The 21,947-nt window shown below is 32.5% G+C and overlaps 5 protein-coding genes across 7 annotated transcripts; 3 read left to right on the top strand and 2 right to left on the bottom strand.

Annotated features, from left to right (window-relative positions):
* The first annotated feature begins 222 nt into the window (after nucleotides 1-222).
* On the top strand, nucleotides 223-5,010 carry LOC128882999 (uncharacterized). The gene is made up of 16 exons (XM_054134929.1): nucleotides 223-460; nucleotides 514-658; nucleotides 719-894; nucleotides 969-1,031; nucleotides 1,118-1,312; nucleotides 1,380-1,447; nucleotides 1,511-1,580; nucleotides 1,636-1,794; nucleotides 1,895-2,308; nucleotides 2,365-2,644; nucleotides 2,709-3,324; nucleotides 3,381-3,486; nucleotides 3,542-4,288; nucleotides 4,364-4,476; nucleotides 4,564-4,788; nucleotides 4,842-5,010. The coding sequence occupies exons 2-16, from the start codon at nucleotides 640-642 to the stop codon at nucleotides 4,993-4,995; spliced, it is 3,405 nt and encodes a 1,134-aa protein (XP_053990904.1). The 5' UTR covers nucleotides 223-460; nucleotides 514-639; the 3' UTR covers nucleotides 4,996-5,010.
* A 105-nt stretch (nucleotides 5,011-5,115) lies between these two features.
* On the bottom strand, nucleotides 5,116-6,199 carry LOC128883002 (uncharacterized). 2 transcript variants are annotated; one of them, XM_054134934.1, is made up of 2 exons: nucleotides 5,915-6,199; nucleotides 5,116-5,809 (listed from the first exon to the last, which is right to left on the bottom strand). In XM_054134934.1, exons 1-2 carry the CDS (start codon nucleotides 6,159-6,161, stop codon nucleotides 5,319-5,321), a joined length of 738 nt encoding a protein of 245 aa, XP_053990909.1. In that variant the 5' UTR covers nucleotides 6,162-6,199; the 3' UTR covers nucleotides 5,116-5,318. The 2 variants fall into 2 exon arrangements, with proteins under 2 accessions (XP_053990909.1, XP_053990910.1); XM_054134935.1 differs by having other exon boundaries at nucleotides 5,116-5,806; nucleotides 5,915-6,198.
* Nucleotides 6,200-9,453: 3,254 nt separating this feature from the next.
* Nucleotides 9,454-10,823, bottom strand: LOC128882933 (uncharacterized). Its single transcript, XM_054134793.1, has one exon. It carries the CDS (start codon nucleotides 10,572-10,574, stop codon nucleotides 10,032-10,034), a length of 543 nt encoding a protein of 180 aa, XP_053990768.1. The 5' UTR covers nucleotides 10,575-10,823; the 3' UTR covers nucleotides 9,454-10,031.
* Nucleotides 10,824-11,039: 216 nt separating this feature from the next.
* LOC128882931 (uncharacterized) lies at nucleotides 11,040-18,094 on the top strand. The gene is made up of 8 exons (XM_054134791.1): nucleotides 11,040-12,986; nucleotides 13,113-13,955; nucleotides 14,012-15,558; nucleotides 15,607-16,080; nucleotides 16,169-17,573; nucleotides 17,641-17,723; nucleotides 17,787-17,853; nucleotides 17,917-18,094. The coding sequence occupies exons 2-5, from the start codon at nucleotides 13,775-13,777 to the stop codon at nucleotides 16,220-16,222; spliced, it is 2,256 nt and encodes a 751-aa protein (XP_053990766.1). The 5' UTR covers nucleotides 11,040-12,986; nucleotides 13,113-13,774; the 3' UTR covers nucleotides 16,223-17,573; nucleotides 17,641-17,723; nucleotides 17,787-17,853; nucleotides 17,917-18,094.
* Nucleotides 18,095-18,140: 46 nt separating this feature from the next.
* On the top strand, nucleotides 18,141-21,934 carry LOC128882930 (putative nucleoside-triphosphatase). 2 transcript variants are annotated; one of them, XM_054134788.1, is made up of 8 exons: nucleotides 18,141-18,279; nucleotides 18,341-19,558; nucleotides 19,676-20,135; nucleotides 20,187-20,756; nucleotides 20,814-20,972; nucleotides 21,038-21,384; nucleotides 21,444-21,499; nucleotides 21,590-21,934. In XM_054134788.1, exons 2-8 carry the CDS (start codon nucleotides 19,055-19,057, stop codon nucleotides 21,756-21,758), a joined length of 2,265 nt encoding a protein of 754 aa, XP_053990763.1. In that variant the 5' UTR covers nucleotides 18,141-18,279; nucleotides 18,341-19,054; the 3' UTR covers nucleotides 21,759-21,934. The 2 variants fall into 2 exon arrangements, with proteins under 2 accessions (XP_053990763.1, XP_053990764.1); XM_054134789.1 differs by having other exon boundaries at nucleotides 18,186-18,279; nucleotides 18,323-19,558.
* Nucleotides 21,935-21,947: the final 13 nt, after the last annotated feature.

The raw sequence follows: 21,947 nt of genomic DNA, 5'->3' as shown, positions 1-21,947 counted from the left end.
TGGCTCATAACACATTCTTTCTAAACAACAAAAAGGAAATGTCTCTTATGTAACCTTTCTGTGTCCACCTATTTTTGAGTATTGTTGTTTTAAAAAAAAAAGCAAAACAAATCAATTTAGAAAAAACCCGTTTCTGATTTTGTATGCCACGATAATAAAAACTAAATGCTCACTCGACGCGTTTTAAAGAAAAAAATGATACACGTATTTTGTGTTGAGTGCAGCGCCGTTAAAGACGAAGGATCAAATCGTTTTGTCAAGAAGGCTTCACAACTGCACGCACCATACAAAAAAAGATTAGTTGTGTAGTGGGAGTTACATTAGACTGTGAAAATGTGCTGTGCTTCTTATCTAATAAGGCGACCCATTAATAGAAAACTGTTTTCAATTTTTTTAATATGTTTTTTCTTTAAAAGAAACGTTTATGATATGATAGTATAAGAAAAAGAAGATTATTGCGGTACCACCAAATAATGGCAAAGTCTTCCTATCAATATTTCTTCTTTTTTTTAGTTCCTGTGACAGGTATGGTTTAAAATGCGAAACTGTATAGAACATAGCAATACTGGCTTATAACGTACAAAAATGCAAATTGTTTGATTGAAAAAAAGCCTGCTTGCTTTGATTTCTTGTGGACAAATGGAAAATAAACCATTCAGTAGGAAATGGTTAAAAATCGACCACAAGCCTTGTGCCCTACTTGATTCTGTGGTTTTAGGAAGAGAAACGAGAGCGCATCATGAATCAGAGAGTGATGACGCGAGCTATTTAAAAAAAACATCACACTCATCGGCTTCCTGTACTTTTGGGCGCCGCAGCGTTTTAAAAAATCGCCATTTAAAAAAGCTAAAAAAGTCAAAAAGTCCATCTCCTGTATCTAACGACATTGTCAAAGTATTGTTATTTATACAAAAACTAAATGGCTTCAAATGTAGAAAGACTTGTTATTTGATGATTTATTTTAACAGAAAGAAATGTTGCAAGTACAGAAACAAGAGCATACACCAATGCCAGTAAAGAGCGTCGAAAAAGTATAACAGAAAATGAAAAACAAAAATAATCTTGTGCAAGCGTGTTTTAAAAAATAGTGTGTTGAAACGTAGTGTTCTGTTTTTAGGTTTCATTCGTGAAGGATATGTTGCGAGACTCGAGAAGTTCCCAAATTATCGCTCGGCTAGATACCCAATATATTTATCATGTCGCGCCTTTTTACGTTGATTCAATTAAAAAAAAGTCAAATTGGAAAGAAAAATGTGTGCGTCGTTATTTTTTTCGACGTGAGCCTGTCAACGAAGAGAAACAAATAGATATGGTGGGGAGTGCAAATATTGGTTGGGTGGTTGATAGCTCATACTTTGAAAAAATGGTTATGGTTTCAGACAAGTCATGTCGTCGATGCCAAAATTATGGGTGATGCTAAGAGAGATTGCTATGAAAATTGTACCTTGTAAGATCACATCATATTAAAGTGTGTTTGCAAAAATTTGTTGTTTTCATTGTTTACGACAAGGTCTTCTTTATGGTTGAAATTGTCAAGTTTGGAATGTGAATCCCATGTAAAGGGGTTAACACCAAGAGAGGTTTTGAATCAAACATTTTTATAGTATTAGTGCAGTGAATTTTGTTTGTAAAAAGAGAATGAATCGTCGTTTGGACATTTTAAAAGAAGGCTTAGAGCACTGTGAGGAGAATAGTTTGTTACTATTAGAATTTTTTTCAATACTTCAAGTAAGAGATAATTTTGAACAAGTGGAAGATTATTACGTTAATTTTTTCAAATCTAAAAAAGCTCTGGTACGTTTTTGTTTGATTTATTAATAAATTGAAACGCGTTTATGTATTCAACTATGACATCTTATGTCAAATTGTTTGAAATCCATTTATTAATTACCAGACATGTGTTGAAGATGATCCTGTAACGACTTTTCTTTCAACAGTCAAATCGAAAGAAAATGCTCCTTGTATTCTTTACGAATATATAACATTTTTATGTCATTCTCCTCGATTTTCCTGTTCATCTATAGTACAAAACCTTGTCACCAATTTTTCAACTTTGAATATTCTGAACGCTTCATCAAAGAAACAATTTGATAAAACTTTTCTTATGGTAGAGAAAGAAAAAAAAGACTCTTTACTCTACAATGGAGCAACATGTTTTTACTTTGTTTTTCAACTTTTATATATTGTGGCGTCCGCAAGTCAGTGGAATCTGGTCGCTACTATTCTTCAGATTTTAGGTCACTGGGATATGCTTTTAACCCTGAAAAACCCTTCCAATTGTCTTCCGAGTTTAGAGAAAGATGTTTTCGTAATGTTTTGCACATAACACTAAATTTTAAAAATGGATGCTCCTTTCATATGTAGACGTTTTGGAACGCTAAAACACCACGACTTGGATGTAAAGCTGCAACAAGTTTTTATTTATCAATTCTTCAAACTACAAGTGTTTGGTCTTTTGATTCCAATGCACCCTCTTCCACAACGCCGCTTTTTACACCCTTAAATACTTTACATGATATACTTGAAGACATTTTCGAAGAAATTAAAGCGCCTTCTTTTAACCTCTCTTATACTTGTACACGCGATTCATGGTATGCAGAAGAAGCACATAAGGATCAGCTTTTTTGGTTATTTCAAGACATTGGTAATCAACTGTTTTCTCTGTTCATTAGAAAGTATATATTAATTGTTTTTTTTTCAATAACAAGACAATTGCATTTCACAGTTCCCTAACGCTGAGGTGTCTCTTCAAGGGAATTTAATCCAATCCGATAATCGTCCATTCATTGAATTTTTACTACGTGCAGTGATGGGATGTTCTCTCAAACAGTTGAGGCACGGTTTATATGAAACACTAGGTTATGCATTTCTAGTATTGCGTCACGGATCAAATTTTATGGAGTATCAAAAGAATTTATGTGATAGCGAAATTGATTTGCTTTTCGCGTTAATACAGGGAATTCAATCGCGTGAACTGGACTCTTTTACTTTAGTGCAACAAAATAGAAAACATCTGAATGGAAAAGAAACACCGATTCTTCTAAGTGAAGCTTTAGGTTTTTCCTTAGGCGGAACGAGTGTTTGTGATTTACATTTTTCTTCTTCTATTCTAACTCGTATAAAATGTTTTCTTGAGGATTCAGCATCTGATCCAGATTGTATGCTACTCTTACAAAATGATCTTTGTGAACGTTTCGCGACTCAACAATTATCATTAGCTTATTCGTGCACCTTAGTTGCATTACAAATGTTAAGTTGGTGTTTGGATGATTCTATTCTTTTAAGCGCTGTTATTGCATTTCTATGTTATACTAACAAATCATCGTAAGTTAAATCATGTGTTTCCTCTTCAAAATTTTTTATCACTCTTGATATTCTAGACTAGCAAAAAAACTTTTAATGCTTAACGATACATCTGTCGATGGATGGGGATATTATATTCTATTTCATTACATATCAAATCCGACCTTAAAACGGTTAACAGATGTATGTTTGGCTTTATACGTTTCTTGTTTCTAAATATTTGAAAGAGTTCTTTTAGGTACGCCTAACAAGTTTTCGTATTCTCAATGCATTACAACTTTTACCTGATGATTTGAGTTTTCTTTCTATTATACTTCGCGTGGAGTGTTTAGCATTATTGCAAACGCAAAAGACATTTGAATCATCCAACTATTTTTCTTTAAGGACATGCGTTTCATGTTCGCCTAGAATTTTACAAATTTTATGTTTCATTAGTGAAGGGTGTTTGGAATCATGGGCTCAAATGGATAAACAAGATGATTCTTCGTGCCATGCTTGGATGCCACAAACAATTCCATCTCGTGTAAGGTTATTAGCTGCTTATAAATATTTTTCTTCGTATGTTTTAAAAGAACGAAACATATACGAAAATTCGCAACAATTCGTTGAATCTGATTCAACGTATCTTCTTCCCAAAACATGGTATGTTGCAGTGTTAGCCACTGCTATATTACAATCGGTGATTGAAACACAACACGATGCTTGGGCTTTTGTTTCTAATACTTTCTTACCATTTCATGAGCATTTGGCGCAACAAATCAATACAGACCATTGTTTCACATTAATACATCAGAAAAAATTTCAATCAGGCATTTCTTCTCAAATTGAAGGAATCTTGGATATTTTCTTGTTAAGCGTCATAACATGCGCACCAACACCCCAGCTTTCTTATTCTTATTGGGATTTTTCTTTGCTCCAAAAAATTATCCACTATACTCTAAACTACTTTCCTCACCATCATCGTTGTGCTTGGATAGCAACACAAGTAGGTCATATTTTGTTCTTCTGGACAAGATCAACTCTTAAAAAAAATTGGTACCAAGATTTCTATTTCTTTTAGCTTTTTCGTACAAAATCCACAGTACTCCAACTACGTTGTTTTTTATCACCGTCTTTATCTTCATTGAAAGGAGTTGTCATTTCTGAACTCGCAAGTGGTTTTCCTTGTTTTCGGTAAAGCATTGCAGTCTTAAAATATTTTTGTTTTATGTTAAAGCCAAAATGCAAAAAGTAATTCTTCATTTCTTTTTTATCTTTTAGGCGTTTAGAAAATATTTTCGAAATGGCATCACAAACAAAGCAATACAAATTCAATGAGAATTTTTGGAATTTATATTTATGTTGCCTTTTGTTTGCTAATCGATTAAGAAATTCATTTTTCATTGGATTACCAAAGTCAGATTCCCTCGAACAACTTGATCAACTTAACACAAAACTTTCGAGCGTATCACAACGCGCTTGTTGTTACTGTCCTTTTTCAAAAAAGTTGGTTTTTTTTTAAGCACAGATGAAATATAGCATGTATTGTTTTTTCTCAGACTTTGGTTACAGCGTATTTTTATTCTCCAAATGTTCGTCGAAGAAAAACGGCTTCACCCGGACCAATTTCTAGAAAATATGGAAATATTATGTCGCACACAAGTTCACTGTCAATTAGACCCCTTATTTGTGATTACGAATACACACATTTAAAAGCAATATTTCATTAGTAATATGCATTTGTTTTGTAAAAAAATAGAGTAAAGGTTTAAAAAAATTGTATTAAAAAATTAAAACATTATGTTCAATAACCTTTTAAATTAAAAAAAGAAAGATAATATACAATGGTATCAAAATAAAGAACAAGCAAAAAAAATAAAGTAATGTTAAAATTAAAAATTAAATAAAATCATTTCTTTTCAAAAAAATGATAATGTAGATATGTTAATATCGACTCAGCAGTAGTAACGTGTTAGGATAGTATAGCAGGAATTTACTGGCTGTGGTAACACGTGCATTTGGGAAGACTTGCTAGGTTACCATGTCCAACAACTTAAGAAGGTGTTCGAGGCAAGAGATTGGATATCGTTAAGAAGATGCCACGGTTGAGGTCTTTTTGATACGTTTTCACAATTTGGATGACTAAACGTAGCGCCTTTAAAAGCGTATCCAGGACTTGTGTAACGTGGAACGTATGGCCAGCTATTCGTCCATTTTTTACTGTTACACGGCTCATGAAAGTCCGTCGGTAATTTATACGATTGTTCATCTCTTCTCCCCTCGAATAATGTATCCTTGTTCGTATCGGGAAATAAAGGATTAAAGAGTTTTTTAGCGGTCATTTTGATTGAATCAACAGATGGAGTTCTTGAAGATTCCTCCGAAACTATTTTTTGTACATACGGCGGAAGAGAGCGCATACCTAGAATATAGGCAGGATGTATACCATGTTTCACCATAGGTGAGTCAAAAAAAGCTTTCTGCTCTTCTGTCAAAGGGATCGAATTGTCTGTTGAATCTATTTCTGCTTCACACAATCCAACAATGTTTTCATTACATAGAAAATATTGACATGCTTGATATCATTTACTTTTTTGTAGATACTTTTTGAAAACGTAAACACTACCAGTACCTTTTTTTAGAGTAGCGGGAATACGTCCCAAATCCATTTCTTTGTTTATCTGGAACATTTGTTCTAACATGTCGTTATTAGTTAAAAGAAATGATTGCTCTTTTTCAGTTTCATTGAAGCCGTCATTCAATTCATTCTTATTTTTTTTTCGTGACTGACGTACGTCTTCTTGTTTATCCTGCTTTTTCTTTCCTCCTAGTGTTTTGTTACCTATTTTGTTCTTACGCTTCCCCTTAACACAATTCATTTTGCACTTGATAAAATGAAACAATGTTGTATTGTTTGCTTTTCGTTACATTGAAACTGTGGATCGCGAAATGTGGTATACAATCCTTCCATGAATTCCATTTCAATTTTCACTATACTTTTTGTTCCATCTATTCTTTCAATAACAATATCTTTTTTTAACCATGGAACACGAGATTAATAAATAAGTCACTTTTTTTAATCTCACGTCACCTCACGTTTCGTTAAAAAAAAAAATAAGTTTAAAAAAACAAAAAGTTTCACTTCCAAAGCGTCCGGCATGTTTTCCGCCTTTGTTAATGATCCACATAAATTTTTTTTTTTATAGTGTTTATTGAACTAAGATATAACAACCATATAAAGCTAATGTATAAACATCCTATGAATTCCATAAACTACGACTCGACTATCCGAATGTGATAGTTACATGCGAAGGCATCGATTGTAATGTTTCATTATTTATTTTCATTTTTTAGCTCCGTCGATCGGGTCGATACTCAACATGACCGTCTGACGTTCTATATAATGTCGCAAAAAATCCAGCAAAGCACGAGGGATAACTTTGAAATACGCAATACGGATGCCAAATCTGATTCTAAAAACAAAAAAATAATTTATATTTTATTAGCGAATTCTTAAAAGAATTCGATTGATATTCACGACAAGAAGAATTCTTGCCAAGTGTCTAACGTAGGTTCTATGATGGAGTTATCGAGGTTCTTAGACTCTGCGTAAGGACATAATACAGTAACTGTCTTTCATGCGCCACGAAATTAAGAATGAAACTTTGAAATGTGAAGTGTTAAAAGGTATTCAACACAGAATAAAATAATGAGAAAATCTGCATTTTGAGATTCAGGAAGTAACTATAAAAAAACATCCTTTTGATGTTCGGTTAATAACATCTCAAATCAGGAGCCTCTATAGTTATGTGATTGGTGAAAAACATCAAATACAAAAATAATTTAACGCGAAACCGTAAAGCGCAAAAATTAAAAAACCCTTTTTAAAAACAGACATTTACCTTTTAAGTAATGTCTTGAGTGTATTATTGTACATGAATAACGCAACACTATGAAAATTCATGAAAAGCAATATAACCCAGCATTCGTATCCAGCAAGGGAACACTCAACAAAAAATTTCATATGCAGTCATTTGTTTTTATTGAAAAAACCTTATTTGAAAGAAACAACAGAATTTCAAAGGGTTTGTATTTGTGAAGAATAAGCCGATTTTCAAAATGAATTAAATACATTTCTTTGAATACAGAACTGCTGCCATTCAAGTACCCCTGCATCATGTTTGACAAACAAAGGAGAATTTTAAAGTAGTGGATGAAACCATTGTATAATGATGCAACAGTTGTAGATTTAAATAGTAGTAACATTTCTTTTTGGATAAAAAAACCCAAAAATTTATTTCTTCATGTAATGAAAAAAAATATTCTTTTTTGACATTGGAAATTTTTGTTAGTTTTCAATTTGGTAAAAAAAAAACTGATTAATGATAGTAAAGTTTTACAAATTTAGTGATACTATCAAGAAATGTTGTCTCAAGATGCAGTCTTGGAAGTCTCATGCGCTCTCTTTGTGGATATAGTCATTTACCTGTACACGAAACCGTTACATTATGAGGCATTTTTTCAGAGCTCATCATCTTTCGTAGGTTCCAATCCTTTAAGGTAATAAAAAATGAAACAGCGAGTTTCATCGTCACCAGAGCGACTCATTAGTACCATCCGGTTTCAACCGATTACTAGGCTGGTTACAAGCAGTGATTAGGGCTCACTCCGAGGAGACGTTTTCACCTTTTTTTAAATCTTGAGTGAGGACTCCATCCATTTAACATCTTTGGTTGTTGACGAACATTGATACAAAACCTTCATTTATTAATATAAAGTAAGTACCTCGCATAAGAGCTAAATCGTTCAATTAGTGTGTTTTTCCTAGATTGGAAATCAGTTTTTTTTTAATTGAGCACCATTAACTATTGTAGCTATATTTGTATGTTGTGAATTCATGTTACTAAAGAGTAATAAACGAATGTTACTTGCTGTTTGCATAGAGCAATTTTATCTTGAAAATCGAAAAATAAACTCATTTTTAAAATTACAAAAACGTAGACTGTAAAAGACTCTGGTTTTATGTGGCAACTATTCATTGAACATACATGATTGACTCACTTTTTATGTATGTGAATGTTGAACACTACAAAAATTGAACGAAAGCACTTTTGCTGCATATTCAAAATGACTCTTGAGCAATGTAAATATTAAAATAAAAATTACTCGTTAGATTTCAACAAAGTCTGCAATTACACCCTTGTGAATCGAACAAAAAAAAGTGACAACTCATTACAGTGTGTGTGTGTGTGTATGCAATACGCGGAGACTATGTCTCGAAAAAAGAACCTTTAAAAGCACCCCTCGAAGTAGGTTTAAGCCAATAATTTGACAACAATTTAGGCATGGGTTAAACAAATTTTTACTGAGGCGCCTAAACACCATGAAATTTTCGTTTTGTTTCATGACTCTCTTCAAGTAAAATCATTATAGCAAAACCTAAGTCCGGCAATCCTTTACATTCTGTACTGGCTTACAATCTGTGCGTGTGGAATTATAGCATTGAGTAAAAACTTACCTGCAGAAGGCGCATTGAGACCACCTTTCCAAGACAATAATAAAATTTAAGCCATTCTGTCAGAAGAACAAAATACACCATACCGATTAATTATATAAGATCTTAATCATGTTGTGTAATTCAATAAAGATGAACGTTTATCAAAAACAATAATTTTTTCTTGCGTATGTTGTCTGAAATAATTCAGCTCAAGAGATTTGCTCAAAGACGACATTGACTTGTGTACCGTTCCCTTTATCAGCACCAGAAAAAAAAAAATACACTGTCGACTCTAGTATTTTTCTATTCTATTAAACAAAACTAATGTAATAGGTATATTTTGGATGACATTAAAATAATTCGATCACGTAAGCACAAGCAATAACAGTTGAGTTGTTTTATTATAAAAGAGTAAATTATATAAGTCAGATTGATAAATAAGTTAAGAGATTTTATTAAAAACACTTGAAGGAGCTTTACAAAAAACACGTACCAATAAAAAACAATCTGTATGCGTTTCCCATAGGTTATGCTGATGTGTGCGCAGTTTTACTCTAACTGGCGTTACGCTTCTGTCAAACGTTCACTAATTTCTTTATACCAAAACTTCATGCAATACGTTTCACTATGATTTTTTACTTTACTACATAACACTAATATTTCTTGAAACATTCTAACAAAACGTGGAATCAGATGTAAACGTAATCCCATCTTTTATTGTTAGTTTCACATGTTTTATTTTAGCATTCAAAACAGTTCACTAAGGGTTTTAGTAGATGTCAATCAATTAAATAAAATGGGATGGCAAAGAAAAATGACATGCTACACAAATCAAGATTATTTTAAAAACTCTTATTTTTTTATTCCAAAAATACGTTACGAATGATAAGGACACTAATGAAAATGATGGTTTAGATTGAATTCCATCTATACACTTTAGATTAAAATGAATTGAAGCATGTGATGTTAGCAGTTTTGTATTCTCCACTGAAGCAAAACGGAACCTTTTTTTAATATGCAAAATGTTTTTATTGTTGTAAACAAGTTTTTTTCAAGGAGTGAAACGGGTGATTAGTGAACCATGTTACAATAAAATGGTGAGTTTCTTAGGATATAATTACAACAAGTTTTTCGATAGTTATTTCAAGAAATGCCAGCACGAATAGAATGAAATACTGTTACGGAAAAAAGGGTGTATTAACTCGATTTTGTTATCTGTCCGTCATAAAAATGAGAAAATACCAAAATAAAATCATTCATCGTTATTTTCCTCTTCATCCGAATCATCTAAAGGATGATCTCGATAACGCATTACACGGAAAAATTCCTCGAAACTCACAGCCCCATCACCATCCCGATCTGCTTCGTCAATCATTTCTTGTATTTCATCATCAGTTAAATTTTCACCTACTTCATGGGCAATCTTTTTTAAATTACGAAAATAAATTTTTCCTGTTCCGTCTTCATCAAATAATCGAAATAATTTATGAATTTCTTGCTTTGAAGATTTATCTGGCATCCTTCCAACCATCATACTACAAAATTCTTCAAAGGATATTGTTTCTGATATATCCTTACCAGCTTCTGCCATAATATTTACTACGTGTTCTTTTTTGACATCAAATCCTAAAGCACGTAAAGCTGCCTTAAACTCTCTTGCATCAATGCAATTGGTTTGACTAACATCAAATAATGTAAAAACTTCTCGTAATTCTTCTAGCTGATCTTGAGTAAGTTCAGGACGTTTTCGTGTAACATTGCGACGATTTCCTTGAAACGTTTGAGCCCCAAGCATAGTATATTTTTTTAATTTCCTTACTGTAATAAGTGCATACCAACTAGGAAAAAAAGAATCCTATTAAATACACTCAAACAGCCAATAAAGTTAATTCAATCCTTGTAAACCTGATAGACTCTGTTCATGATACATATGTATCTGATATGACTTTCATTCAATTAAAGATGAAGCTTACATACACAACAATCAAAGCGTCACTACTTCTACTTTTTGTATTGGTTTTATTTACGTCGCGTGTTGAAAATTACCATGTTGCATGTTGTATGATTATTGCTTTTTTAAAGAAAACCAAAAAGAATACAAAGAGTTCATATTTCAACACGATACTGGTTTTATAAAGTGTCGTTTTTTATTGCTAATACATAAATGGAAGATGTTTCATGTCATAATAGACTAGTCTTTTAGGTAATAGAGTAGAAATAACAAAAAAAACTTAATGCAACCAAAGTGTCTTTCAAACATAGAAAAATTTTTAATCAAGTTTTTTGTTACGATTTGTAAATCACAACTTTCTATAAAACGTGGGTTTTTTTCTTCTATAATTTGTATAAAAAAAAGTTTTAAAAAAAGATTTTACTAAGTTTCACTTCATTTTATGTCTCTTGGGTCGCTACACAAGCAGCTTAAGAGGAGAGCCCAAATTGTGAATTTACATCTCTTTTCTTTTGAGGTGGTCATTATTCATAATGTCATCTTTGTTTTAAAAGAAAAAAGATTGATTTAAATTATTTAATTATTTACAACCTTTGTTTTATTCACTCGAAAGTCGAAAAAAAATAAATCTAATATTCATACAAACCTGACCCGAAGTATGACATCTTTTTTTTCTCTCTCCTGTGTTTTTATATAAATTTCTTGTTAAAGTTTCAGTTTGGGTTAGTAGTGGTAATTCTAATGATATTTTGTTAATTAAACGCAGTGTTTTCTTCGTGTCTAATTTCTTTCTTTGTAAGCTTGTTAACTTTAGTGATAATACTTGTTTTAAATCGTTTTTTTTTCTTCTTCCATTTTGGTAAATTTTAGCTTTAGTTGTCGCCATTTTTTTCAAAAAGAATTCTTTAATCTTCTCTTTCATTCTTGTTTCTGGCTTATCAAATTTTAATATAATACAGCAAATTCATTAGCTAAATCTTTTTGTTTTTTTTCTCAAAAATTTACAGTGTAGGTTTGTGATAAACGTACAGCTTTGTGGTCATCTGAAAAAAAAAAAATTTTGAGGGTTTGGACAACCTACAAGAAGTATTTTTGGTACAGAGGTTATTACAAATTTTAGTTGTCTATATACAAATTGCAGCGTTATAGAACAAATTTACTAAAAGTCCAGTGTCGTCCAAAGAGGCTTTATGTTTGCTTACTAAACAAATCAATTCAATCGTTAACAAAGTATTATTAAATTCATTTATATCTTCGTTGTCCACAACTTTTGCTACAAAAAAAAAAACAAAAACATTTTTTCATGGATTCGACACATTTTTTCTATCCTTTTAATTAGTAAAGCGTAAAACAACTCTTTTTACACTTTTCACAGGAATAAATTTTCAACATACACCACACATTATAAGACAATCCTACCGATTCGAAGGAGTCCACACTCCTTTTCATACCCATGACATAGACAGCGCTTGAGGTTATTAACCTTAGTATATCATACCACGAGTTTACCATTCCAAATATTTTTGCGTATATATTAAGAAAATTGTTTCCAATCAGTGACTCATTTGTCTCCATAGAGTATTTTACACTTTAAATCACAAAGAAAAAATTCTTTTGATTCCGATTACATTTATTCATTCAAAAAAACAATATAAATTCATTGGTATTTTTAATTAGAGACTTCTTCAAAAGTAAAGTTTGCTAACGCCTATAGCCACCTGGTGATTTTCTTCTCTTAGTGTAATCCAATTCTCGTTTAAACTTTAACTTTTCAACTACCCAAATTACTCCAAGTATACTTTCATACACGTGGGTGCTAACGTTTCTCCAGTTGAAACCCAAAAATAAAAGAGTGCTTCATTTAAAACCAAAGGAAAAAAATTATTGACAATTATTTCAAATAAGTATTTATTTTCTAAAGAGTAGTTTTTTTTCCGTTCATAATTCTTTCATTAACCATATCATTTCCATAGACAGCAGTCAAACGAAGAAGAAAAAAGTTAATAGATTGTGACAGTAAAAATATAAATTTGGAGTAAATTTTTTAATTCGTACTATCTTGATTCGCTCATTGTATTCAAAACTTGCGCAACTCTTGTACTGTCCTAGCCGTTGGTCATCAACCAAACAAAAAAAAATTCGTTTTCTACTAACCTGTTCCTCCCTCCCTTTCTCCCTTCCTTCCTTTCCCTCCCTAGGAAACAGTACTTTTGTACCCTTCAATTTTGTTAACCGGTTCAAATAAGCTCTTTACACGTAAGTTGGTTGTCTTAGGAAACAGAAAGTATATGTTCAATTGTAGCCATTTAATCAAAAAGCGATGTGTATAATGCATAATGTGTAACAATCTAATGTCAACATTTGTGTTTATTATAATTTTAGTTCCAGAGAAACTTTATCGATAGATTTAACAAAGAAAAGGGCTTTCAACGGTAAAGAAGAGACTACTGCATTTTAAAAATTCACGGTCTCCATTTTTTTACTTGTACATGGATGGGTGGTTTAAAAACACAACGGAACAATTATCATCGTATCCTTTTATTTCCTTCCAAATTGTTTTATTTCTTAATCAATTGACGCATTCTGTTTCTACCTTTCAATTTTTTTTTTATCTCTTAACGACTCAAATCAAACTTTAGATATCCATTTTAGTATACTGTGGTCTACTTCGGGTGTATGTGTGTTTGATTAGCATAGTTTTATTGGTAAACACAAGCATGATGTTATTTCTCCAAAATCTTTAGTCTGCAGAATTGAAAGTATGGATTTCGCGTATCTTTTGACTAACCAATGACAACTACAGAGAATAAAAGTTTTATTTTTGACCGCGTTCTAGTAAAGTAATAAAATCTTATGGTTTCAACATTTGTTAAAAAATCTTAGATAGTTTGTTCTTTTTAAGAATTTTTTTCTTTCTGTTTGTATATTCCGCTGTAAAGTGTTTACTCTAAATCTTTTTCGTTTTCCCACAAAAAAAAATTGGTTTTTTTTTTCCTTCACCTGTGAGTAACAGTCAGTGTATTTTTCCTTTCCACAGAAGTAATATGGGAAGAACACTATTAAACGAAACAATTTCTTGTAGCCCAGTCGGCCCGTACACAGAGACGTCTTGCTTCCAAAGTCCTTCTTTACATCATTCTGTAGTTACACTCGCAGCAGTCTGTATGAATGGAACTTGTAGAAATAAGCGTTGTAAACCAATGACAGAAAGCACTTCCATGAAAGGTATACTATTTGAAAGCTTTGATTGTTACTAAGTATAAACAGTGATTGTTTTGTAGTGTCAAAGTCTCGCAAGTGTCATATAAGTTTAGGAATTCAAAAAATCTGTAGAACAGTGGGACGAAACGATAGTCTTCTACATGATAAAAAAGAGGGTGGCGTCACTACAACGAATTCACCTAGTTTAACAAACCTTCCCAAAACATGTTTACAATTATGTATGGCTCAGCGCCCAGTAGCGAATAGTACATTAAAGAAACTAAGTAAGAAATCGAAACGGCAAGGAGTCAACGAAAAGAGTCATCAAACTACACTTATTTTACATCCCGTTAAAGCCGTTTGGGCAACTTCAGACCAAGTGAAAGGCGTCAGTCAATGTTTAGACCAATCGCGGGTCTCTTGTGGACCTAGTGATGCAGTGAAACAACAAGTAACAATATCATCTGAATGTGTGGATGAGAAGAGTCAAGCACCAGGCAGCATTTTAGAACCTCTGATTGACCCACATCCATTAGATTCTTCTAATAATTTTACAATGAAGCCATATAATGAAAAGCTACCATGTTGTTCAAAGAATAATAGTATGGGTGTTTCAAATGATGAGTCAGTCACCACGTCAATGACTTTGTCACTTTGTTGTGAGAAAAATCATGTTTTATCGAGTAAACTCAAAGCATTAGTTTCATCATGTAAAAGATTAGCAAACCGTAAAGGGTGTCAAGTGGTTCCGGTCTATGAAGGACTTCCCCGCAGACAAAGTTTACGAAAACATTTTGTCGAAGGACGAAAACGCTATGACAGACAACTGGTAGCAAGTGTTGTTAAAAAAAATGCAAGCTACGATGTTGGAACGCTACAGAAAAAAAAGTTATCAACAGTGCAAGCACAGAATGTGTCTCATTTGTTAAAACAATCGCCTCAAACGCCTGTAAGTGGAATGAAGACAACTCGAACGTTTATAACCTCATCGACATGCGCGTCCTCTGGAGGTCAGGGTTTTGAGAATTGTCTTGTACATTATATTTATGCACGAGATCGTACACCGGTGATGGTACCACAAGAATTAGAAAAAGAGACGCAGGAGAGTTGTAAAAGTCATGTTTCCAAACAAAGCATGTTCATGAATTCTTCGTACATTTATAATGCCTGGATTGTTTTACCGTCGGATCGTCTTTTATTAGAAGAGAAAAAAATAACTTCGTGTGTTCGATTAGATGCAGCAACGTATGGTCACAGCTGGTTTGTTCATCATAAGCAAAATGAAACCCGCTTTCAGCCATGGCAAATGACCACAGAGGGAAAAATTGAAAAACTTCGATTAGGTGTGATTGCTATGTATTGGAATTCGGCTGCGATTCACCCTATTTCGCCAGCCACAATATATGTTGCAATAAATAATTTTGGCCGATTATTACATCAATGGTCTAAAATAGAATTACAACAACCTACAGCGTCACGATGGGCTCTTGCTGCAGTAACAGCATTTCGTTTAGCTTTTAAAGCTGAGGAAAGACCTGAAGTTATGTCGGAAATACACAATATTTGGAATCTCTTTCCCATGTTTCAGGAGTGGGACATCGATCGATCACCCCAAACATTAAATAAGGTACGTTTAAAAAAAGCAATGTGATGAGTGCATGTTTTATCTTTATAGATGGAATCTGAAGCATTAGAAGTTTTACAAGATGCCTTAGATGTTCCTTTAGGTCCAATGTTTTTATCTCTCTATATTAATGCAGCAGGATGGCCTCAAGAGGTGGCGAAAGATTATCATCAACTCGGTTTATACTTATTAGCACTAACATCTTTTGCGTCAACAAAAGATACGTTTTTAAAAAATGTAGTACCTTCTCGCACAGCAGCAGCGGCCTTAATTTTAGCTATTAAAATTATTAACGGTGATCGCGCTTGTGCTAGAGGAATGCTTCATCATTTAGATGGCTGTCCTTATCCATCTTATTTAGCCGAGAAAACAAAGGAAGCTGGAGTATCAGCCGCTTCTATCCACTGTAAATGCCGTTATGAATTTTATCCCGAACGTTTACGAATTTATACGGGTTTTCCATTCGAAACATTAGTTCCTGTGATTAAAGGTCTTTCAGGACTTCTTCGATCTAAACCACCAGAGGTAAAAACCATGTGATTTATGTTAGTGTATGATATGTATTTTGTTTCAAAAACGAAAATGTTAACAATGTGACATTTGTGTTATTTAGACCTGCATCTTAACGAACTTTTTTCCTTTATGGGCAAATAATGATTGGCAATAAACAAATCAAGTGTTAAAATATTCTGTCTTTTCCTCGTAGTCCAAAGAGTCAAAATATGCCACAGCGTTTATGCTTACAAACGACATGGCAAAAAAGATGTTGGTTTTTTTTTCATGCAAAAAGAGTGTCACAAATGAAGCATACATAACACGAAGGATGGCATGTACATTAGAAATTTATTTATGCAGTTAAGGAAAACTTCAAATCATTATGTGTTTTGTTTTAATTCAGTTAATCAAAAGTGGTGAAAAACAATAGTTTTAAAAATTCATGTCATACGAACAATTCATTAAAACTATTTTTACTATACACGCGTGGGAACGACTCACATATCAGTGGTTAACATAAGGCTGTGCTGTTGCGTTCAACAGACATAGTAGTGGGGAATTGAGAAAAATAATTCAACCACACAAAAATAAAGGAGGAACATTTCTGAAATTTGTCGATATGTGTCATTTTAAAAATGGTGCTTTAAACAATTTTTGGTCATGGTAGCTGATGTCGTTGAAGAGAGGGGAGAAAGTGTGGATGCCTTATGGGTGTTCAAATAAGTGAAGTGAAAGTGACAATTACAAAAAAGATCAGTCAAAAATAACTTGAACTGTGAATATAGAAACAGGATCACAGTTAACGTGAAACACATTTTGTGTATAGGATTGATTAGGACACATTTATGAAGAATTATAGCAGGGATTCTGAATTAAGAATCAGTGGAAGTATTTGAAAGTAATGTTGTTTTAATGCTAAGGCATTAACCTTGTATTAAAAAATTTTTCTAGAATGGAAACGAGTCATGAAATTTCACTTGTATCAAAAACCTATTGGGGTGGCTTTTTTCCATTACTTTATCAAAAAAAAAATAAATTTTTCATAGAAAATTTAGTAAAACAGGATACAGCAATTGAAAATAATCAAGAGAATTTAGAAGAACTATCACATCATTCTTGTCCACTCATGACACAATTTAGTGTCGAGATAGGCTATAAGCATGAAATTATGGAATTAAGCTGTGGTGTGGCTCATTTACTTCTAAGTACAAGATCTCAATGGGTAATGGCGATGGGATATAATAGTTACAATCAATTAGGAGTGTCTTGTACTGAAACTTTGTTAGCAAGAAAACTATTGAATATAACGAATACAATGATTCAGGAACCTTTAGAAATACAAACAGTGACAGCAGGACCTTATCAAAGTTTCATTGTTTTCAAAAAAAACAAAAAGTCAATTTTTTTAGCTCAAGAGGATTCAAGTACAATTGTTTTCAGTTTTGGTAAAAATAATGTTGGTCAACTAGGGCACGGAGACCGTTCAGAACATTCTCTTGCTCCCCGTCAAGTTTTCTTAGTAGGTACAAAAACAAAAGTGCTTCGTGTTATTAAACAGTATCTTTTTCATACGAGTCTATCTTTCTGTAGCCTAAAAAAATTTTTGTAACATCTCTTGTAGCGGGATATTATCATACATTAGCTTTAACCAAGGATCATCAAGTTTTTGCGTGGTACGTTCGTGTTATTGATATCCACATTGTTATATAATTTTTTGGTTGGTTGCATATCTAAAGGGGTTGCAATCAAAAAAATCAACTTGGCTCCACTACTTTGGATACTTTCTTAAACCCTATGCCGTTTGTTAGTCTTAATACAAAATGAAAAATAAATTAACATATTTTGAATTTTCTATACATTTTATAGAAAATTTCATTGCAATTGAAGCAGAGAACAGAAGACTGTATTACTGATGCCGTGGCATCTTTATGGCACTCATTTCTTGTTGTCAATTCTCAAAAAGTTTATCAATTAGGCTCTACTTGCACGTCGTCATGTTTTGTTCCAGACTTTAAACCATTAGAACAACATAAAAAAAAACAAATAGGAACCTGGGAAATTTTACAACCTTCTTGTATTGAAATAAGTGATGAAGGTGCTGGGCTATGGTCTTCTGACACAATTTGTTACTAAAAAATTTCTTTAGATTCGTATGGTAGCACTGTAACGGGAATAAACCCGTTACTTGTACAAGTTCCCATGTTTCCTCTTGTAGAGCAAGGAAAAATTGTAAGACAAATTTCTTACTGCGTTTCGTAAGACTTCAATGAAGGGATCACTGCTTGATCAGGTTACTATAACTTCAAATGCATTACTTCATTGTGTTATAACCGAGAATCACGCAAAAGACGGATTAAGCATCGTATACTGGTGTGAATATTCTGAAGTGTGTTACATTTTACGCATTTCAACCAAGCATTACACAACTTTGCAACCCAGACATTTACAGGGTCAATCGCCTAGTGATGTTCCAAATCATGAACATTTATTACAGACCCCTGAAACGTATATTTTACCAAGTCAAAAAAAGGGTAAAACATCATGCTGTATTACGAATGAAGCACTTTACATTTTTCTATTCACAATTTGAGTAATATTTCAATTTTCAAATGTTAAAGAATACTGTAGTGATGAAAACAACGAAATGTAAGCGTACAAAAAAGAATCAGTTTTCAGTAGCACGTGTGTCGCTTTCTCTTTTGTGTTGCGTCACTTTGTGAAGCATTTGCAAATGTTGTTAGAGCAAGTTGTACGTGGACTGCTAAATTGGTGTTGATGCACTGTGCAGCAGAAGTGGTGTTGAAATGTTTTTCTGTTTTGAAGGTGAATTGAAATACTTTTAATTCTTTTTTTTCACTCTTCTTTTTTGCGTGACATGAAACTCTGAATAATAATTGTCCTTTTATATAGAATTGAGTTAAAGCAAAAATATGCCATCATAATACAGTGAGATTACTTTTATTCTTCGTCAATTTTTGTTTTCTTTTATTTTTTTTTTAATAACATGGTCAAAATCCTAACACTCTATCGCCCTTTGTTGATGAACTATATTTTTTTGATTTGTTCAAATTTTCAATCTTTAAATAAAATAAATAGTCTTGTTTTTAGTAGTACGTTGTTTGTTGTAAGTCAACCGATTGAAAAATTTGTTCGACCTCATCATCAATCGGTGTTGGAGAACCCAAAACTAAACATTTTGATTTCAACTCAAACATTAGAATTTGTGAATAAAAAAAATTTTTTTTTAAAGTCTCAAGAATATCCTTTTGATGTTATTGAAAATAAAACCTCAGGGCCATTATCGTTTGAAGACATTTATCAAATTTCCAACGAACAACTTTTTCAAACAATAATTGAAGGACAATATAAAATTCGTAATTTAACACTGTATATGCTTCTTTTGGATGGTGGTAGTACAAAAACAAGCGGAGTTCTTTGGAGTACTACCGTTACTCAAAAGGTAGGACAGATTCTTTTTGTCGATTGGTCTGGTATGAAAATTGTAAAGGTAACAAATATTTTTTAAACTCGAAGCTACTGTAAAACAGATACAGTGTATTTAAAAATAAGATAGTTGATGTTCTTTTTTTTCTTCTCTTGCTCACCATGTTCTGTATCCTTTTAGAATTTAGGACTAACTCGAGATTTACGTAGTTTTCATAAACACATTCTAACTCTTAAATGTCATGATTCAATTTTAGAAGCCACTGCTGAATTATTACAACCTCTTTTTAAACGAGCAAGACATGAAATAAAAAGTATTATTAAGGAATCTTTTTTTCCTGACTCTATCATTCCAAACATACCCGTCATTGTTCATTCAACTGCTGGATTACGTGATTTGAGCGCAACGTCACGCCGTGATTTGTTTCAAGCCATTGAATTTGTTGTCAATGTTGGTTTAGAAAATTATGATAGTTACAAAAACACTAATCCCGTTAGTTATAATTGTTCAAATCCTTCCGTGCCCCATTTGAAATTGAAAAAGCTTAAAACATGCTTTCAAGTTGATTTACCTTTGCAAAAACCAAAAAAAAAAATTATACGATTTTTCACAACGTCCCGTTATTGTCGAGCTATAAGCGGTAGTATTTTTTTTTTAAGTTAAATAAAATAAAAATGAAATGTTTTTAAAGGTATTGAAGAAGCTGTCTTCACTTTTATGACAGCTAATATAGCGACAGGCGTTATACAAGATATGGCGAAAAATTCCAGCAAACGGAAAGACTTGGTAAACATTTTAGAAGTTGGAGGTGCTTCAATGCAGGTTGTTTTCACGGTTCAAAAAAATACATCAGATACAAAACTTTTGACGTTGGATTTACTTGAAGACGAAAAATTTCTAAAAAAAGACATGTTCCCTTCTTCCATGAAGGATTTTGATGTGTTTGGATCAAGTTATATGAATTTGGGCAACAATCGTGCTTTAGCATTACTTTTAAAGCAACACTGTCAAAATAATACTACTCCAGAAGGAAAATGTTATTCTCCTTGTTTTCATAAAGGATGGAAACAAACCTGTATACCCGGAACACCTCGACGACGTAAAGATTTCACCAATTCAACAGAAGGATCTCCCTTGGAAATGGATAGTTTAGGTCGCGTTATTATGGATGGAAATTATTTATTAGAAGTTGCACAATTCTGTAACACAGACGATCCCTTGCTCAACCAGACAATTCCTCGCGAAAATTGTATACGTGCTGGTAAAATAAACCATTTATTAATTTGCTTTCACATGTTCCTTTTTTTTTTTACACAAGGTTTCGACCTTGATAAGACAACACTAGAGGAGAAAGCACAAATTGATGGTTGCGTTGAAATTGAGGGCACTGCAAACGTTACCGAATGTCATAAGGTTATATGGGATTTTTTGTTTAGTAAGGAACTTCCAGGAAATCACCAAGCTCGTTTAGAAACTGGTTAATTTCTCTGTTTCAATTTGTTTACTTCAAATATTCTTGTTTATTAATTTTCCACATCACAGGTACAGGATCTCCTCTTGAGATAGGCCAACTTATCAAACCAAATGGAACTCTTTACGTAATTGGCAACTCTTTAAATATTCCTATATCGAAATTGAAAAAATGGAAAATGCTAGAGTCTGCTTATTATAATGCAGGTTCTGGTATTATGAAGCGTTGTGATTTAACATATCTGGAAAATGCTTCTCGGCTTTTGTGTGGAATGGAACTTGATAAAAGCCATAAATTCATTAATCCTGTCACTTTAGAACCTATTCAAATCGATCAAGAAAATTATGACTATTGCTACCGATCTGTGTATGCTCTAGCATTATTCCAATCTCTAAATGTTAAAAAAGGTGATGTACAGGTAAGGAAAAAAAAAAACTAGTTTAAAATTGTCTCCAACTTTAATTATTTTATTTTAAGGTTCAATTCGAAACAAAAATTAATCATGTCAAAAATGGTGAAGTTATTGATTTTGGGTAAAATTATGAAAAATAATTTAATTGTTTCTTATTTTCGATGATATAAACCAATTTGAAACGCTTACTGTTTTGTTTACTGATCATTAGATGGAGTTACGGAGCTATCACAAATCTTATTCTCAACTCAAGCTTTATTTTGGATTTATTTACATTAGGCCCCCAATATTATAAAGCGGCTTGTCAACCTCCTCAGCTTTTATTTTATGATGTATTTCAAAAACTTCTCAAGTTTGGAAATTCGTTTAAGGTTAAATAGAAATGTGTTCATAGAGCACACATCGCAAGGTCTTTTTTTCAGTAAATTTAAAAAAAAAACGCAAAAACATTCTTTATATCGCATTATTTTTAATAATTATTAGTTTATAATAACTTTTACTTTTATTTAACGTTAAGAATTTTTTTTTTACAAAGGACAGTTTTGATAAAGTGTTGTTCGTATGTTTTA

This window comes from Hylaeus volcanicus, unplaced genomic scaffold (genome assembly GCF_026283585.1).
Source record: "Hylaeus volcanicus isolate JK05 unplaced genomic scaffold, UHH_iyHylVolc1.0_haploid 12197, whole genome shotgun sequence".
In the NCBI taxonomy this organism is placed as follows: Eukaryota; Metazoa; Arthropoda; class Insecta; order Hymenoptera; family Colletidae; genus Hylaeus; species Hylaeus volcanicus.
The sequence above is the reverse complement of the archived record's forward strand: the minus strand, read 5'-3'. Positions and strand labels throughout refer to the sequence as shown.

Bases quoted from the DNA above. Each gene is read 5' to 3' on its own strand.
- LOC128882999 (XM_054134929.1), top strand. The intron at 895-968 runs GTATTGTTATTT...TTATTTTAACAG, and splicing joins TATCTAACGACATTGTCAAA to AAAGAAATGTTGCAAGTACA. The intron at 3,487-3,541 runs GTATGTTTGGCT...GAGTTCTTTTAG, and splicing joins CCTTAAAACGGTTAACAGAT to GTACGCCTAACAAGTTTTCG.
- LOC128883002 (XM_054134934.1), bottom strand. From the start codon at position 6,161: ATGAATTGTGTTAAGGGGAAGCGTAAGAACAAAATAGGTAACAAAACA. The intron at 5,810-5,914 runs GTACTGGTAGTG...GATTGTGTGAAG, and splicing joins TCCCGCTACTCTAAAAAAAG to CAGAAATAGATTCAACAGAC.
- LOC128882933 (XM_054134793.1), bottom strand. From the start codon at position 10,574: ATGCTTGGGGCTCAAACGTTTCAAGGAAATCGTCGCAATGTTACACGA.
- LOC128882931 (XM_054134791.1), top strand. From the start codon at position 13,775: ATGGGAAGAACACTATTAAACGAAACAATTTCTTGTAGCCCAGTCGGC. The intron at 15,559-15,606 runs GTACGTTTAAAA...TTATCTTTATAG, and splicing joins CACCCCAAACATTAAATAAG to ATGGAATCTGAAGCATTAGA. The intron at 16,081-16,168 runs GTAAAAACCATG...TGTGTTATTTAG, and splicing joins TTCGATCTAAACCACCAGAG to ACCTGCATCTTAACGAACTT.
- LOC128882930 (XM_054134788.1), top strand. From the start codon at position 19,055: ATGGTCAAAATCCTAACACTCTATCGCCCTTTGTTGATGAACTATATT. The intron at 19,559-19,675 runs GTAACAAATATT...GTATCCTTTTAG, and splicing joins CTGGTATGAAAATTGTAAAG to AATTTAGGACTAACTCGAGA. The intron at 20,973-21,037 runs GTTAATTTCTCT...TCCACATCACAG, and splicing joins CCAAGCTCGTTTAGAAACTG to GTACAGGATCTCCTCTTGAG.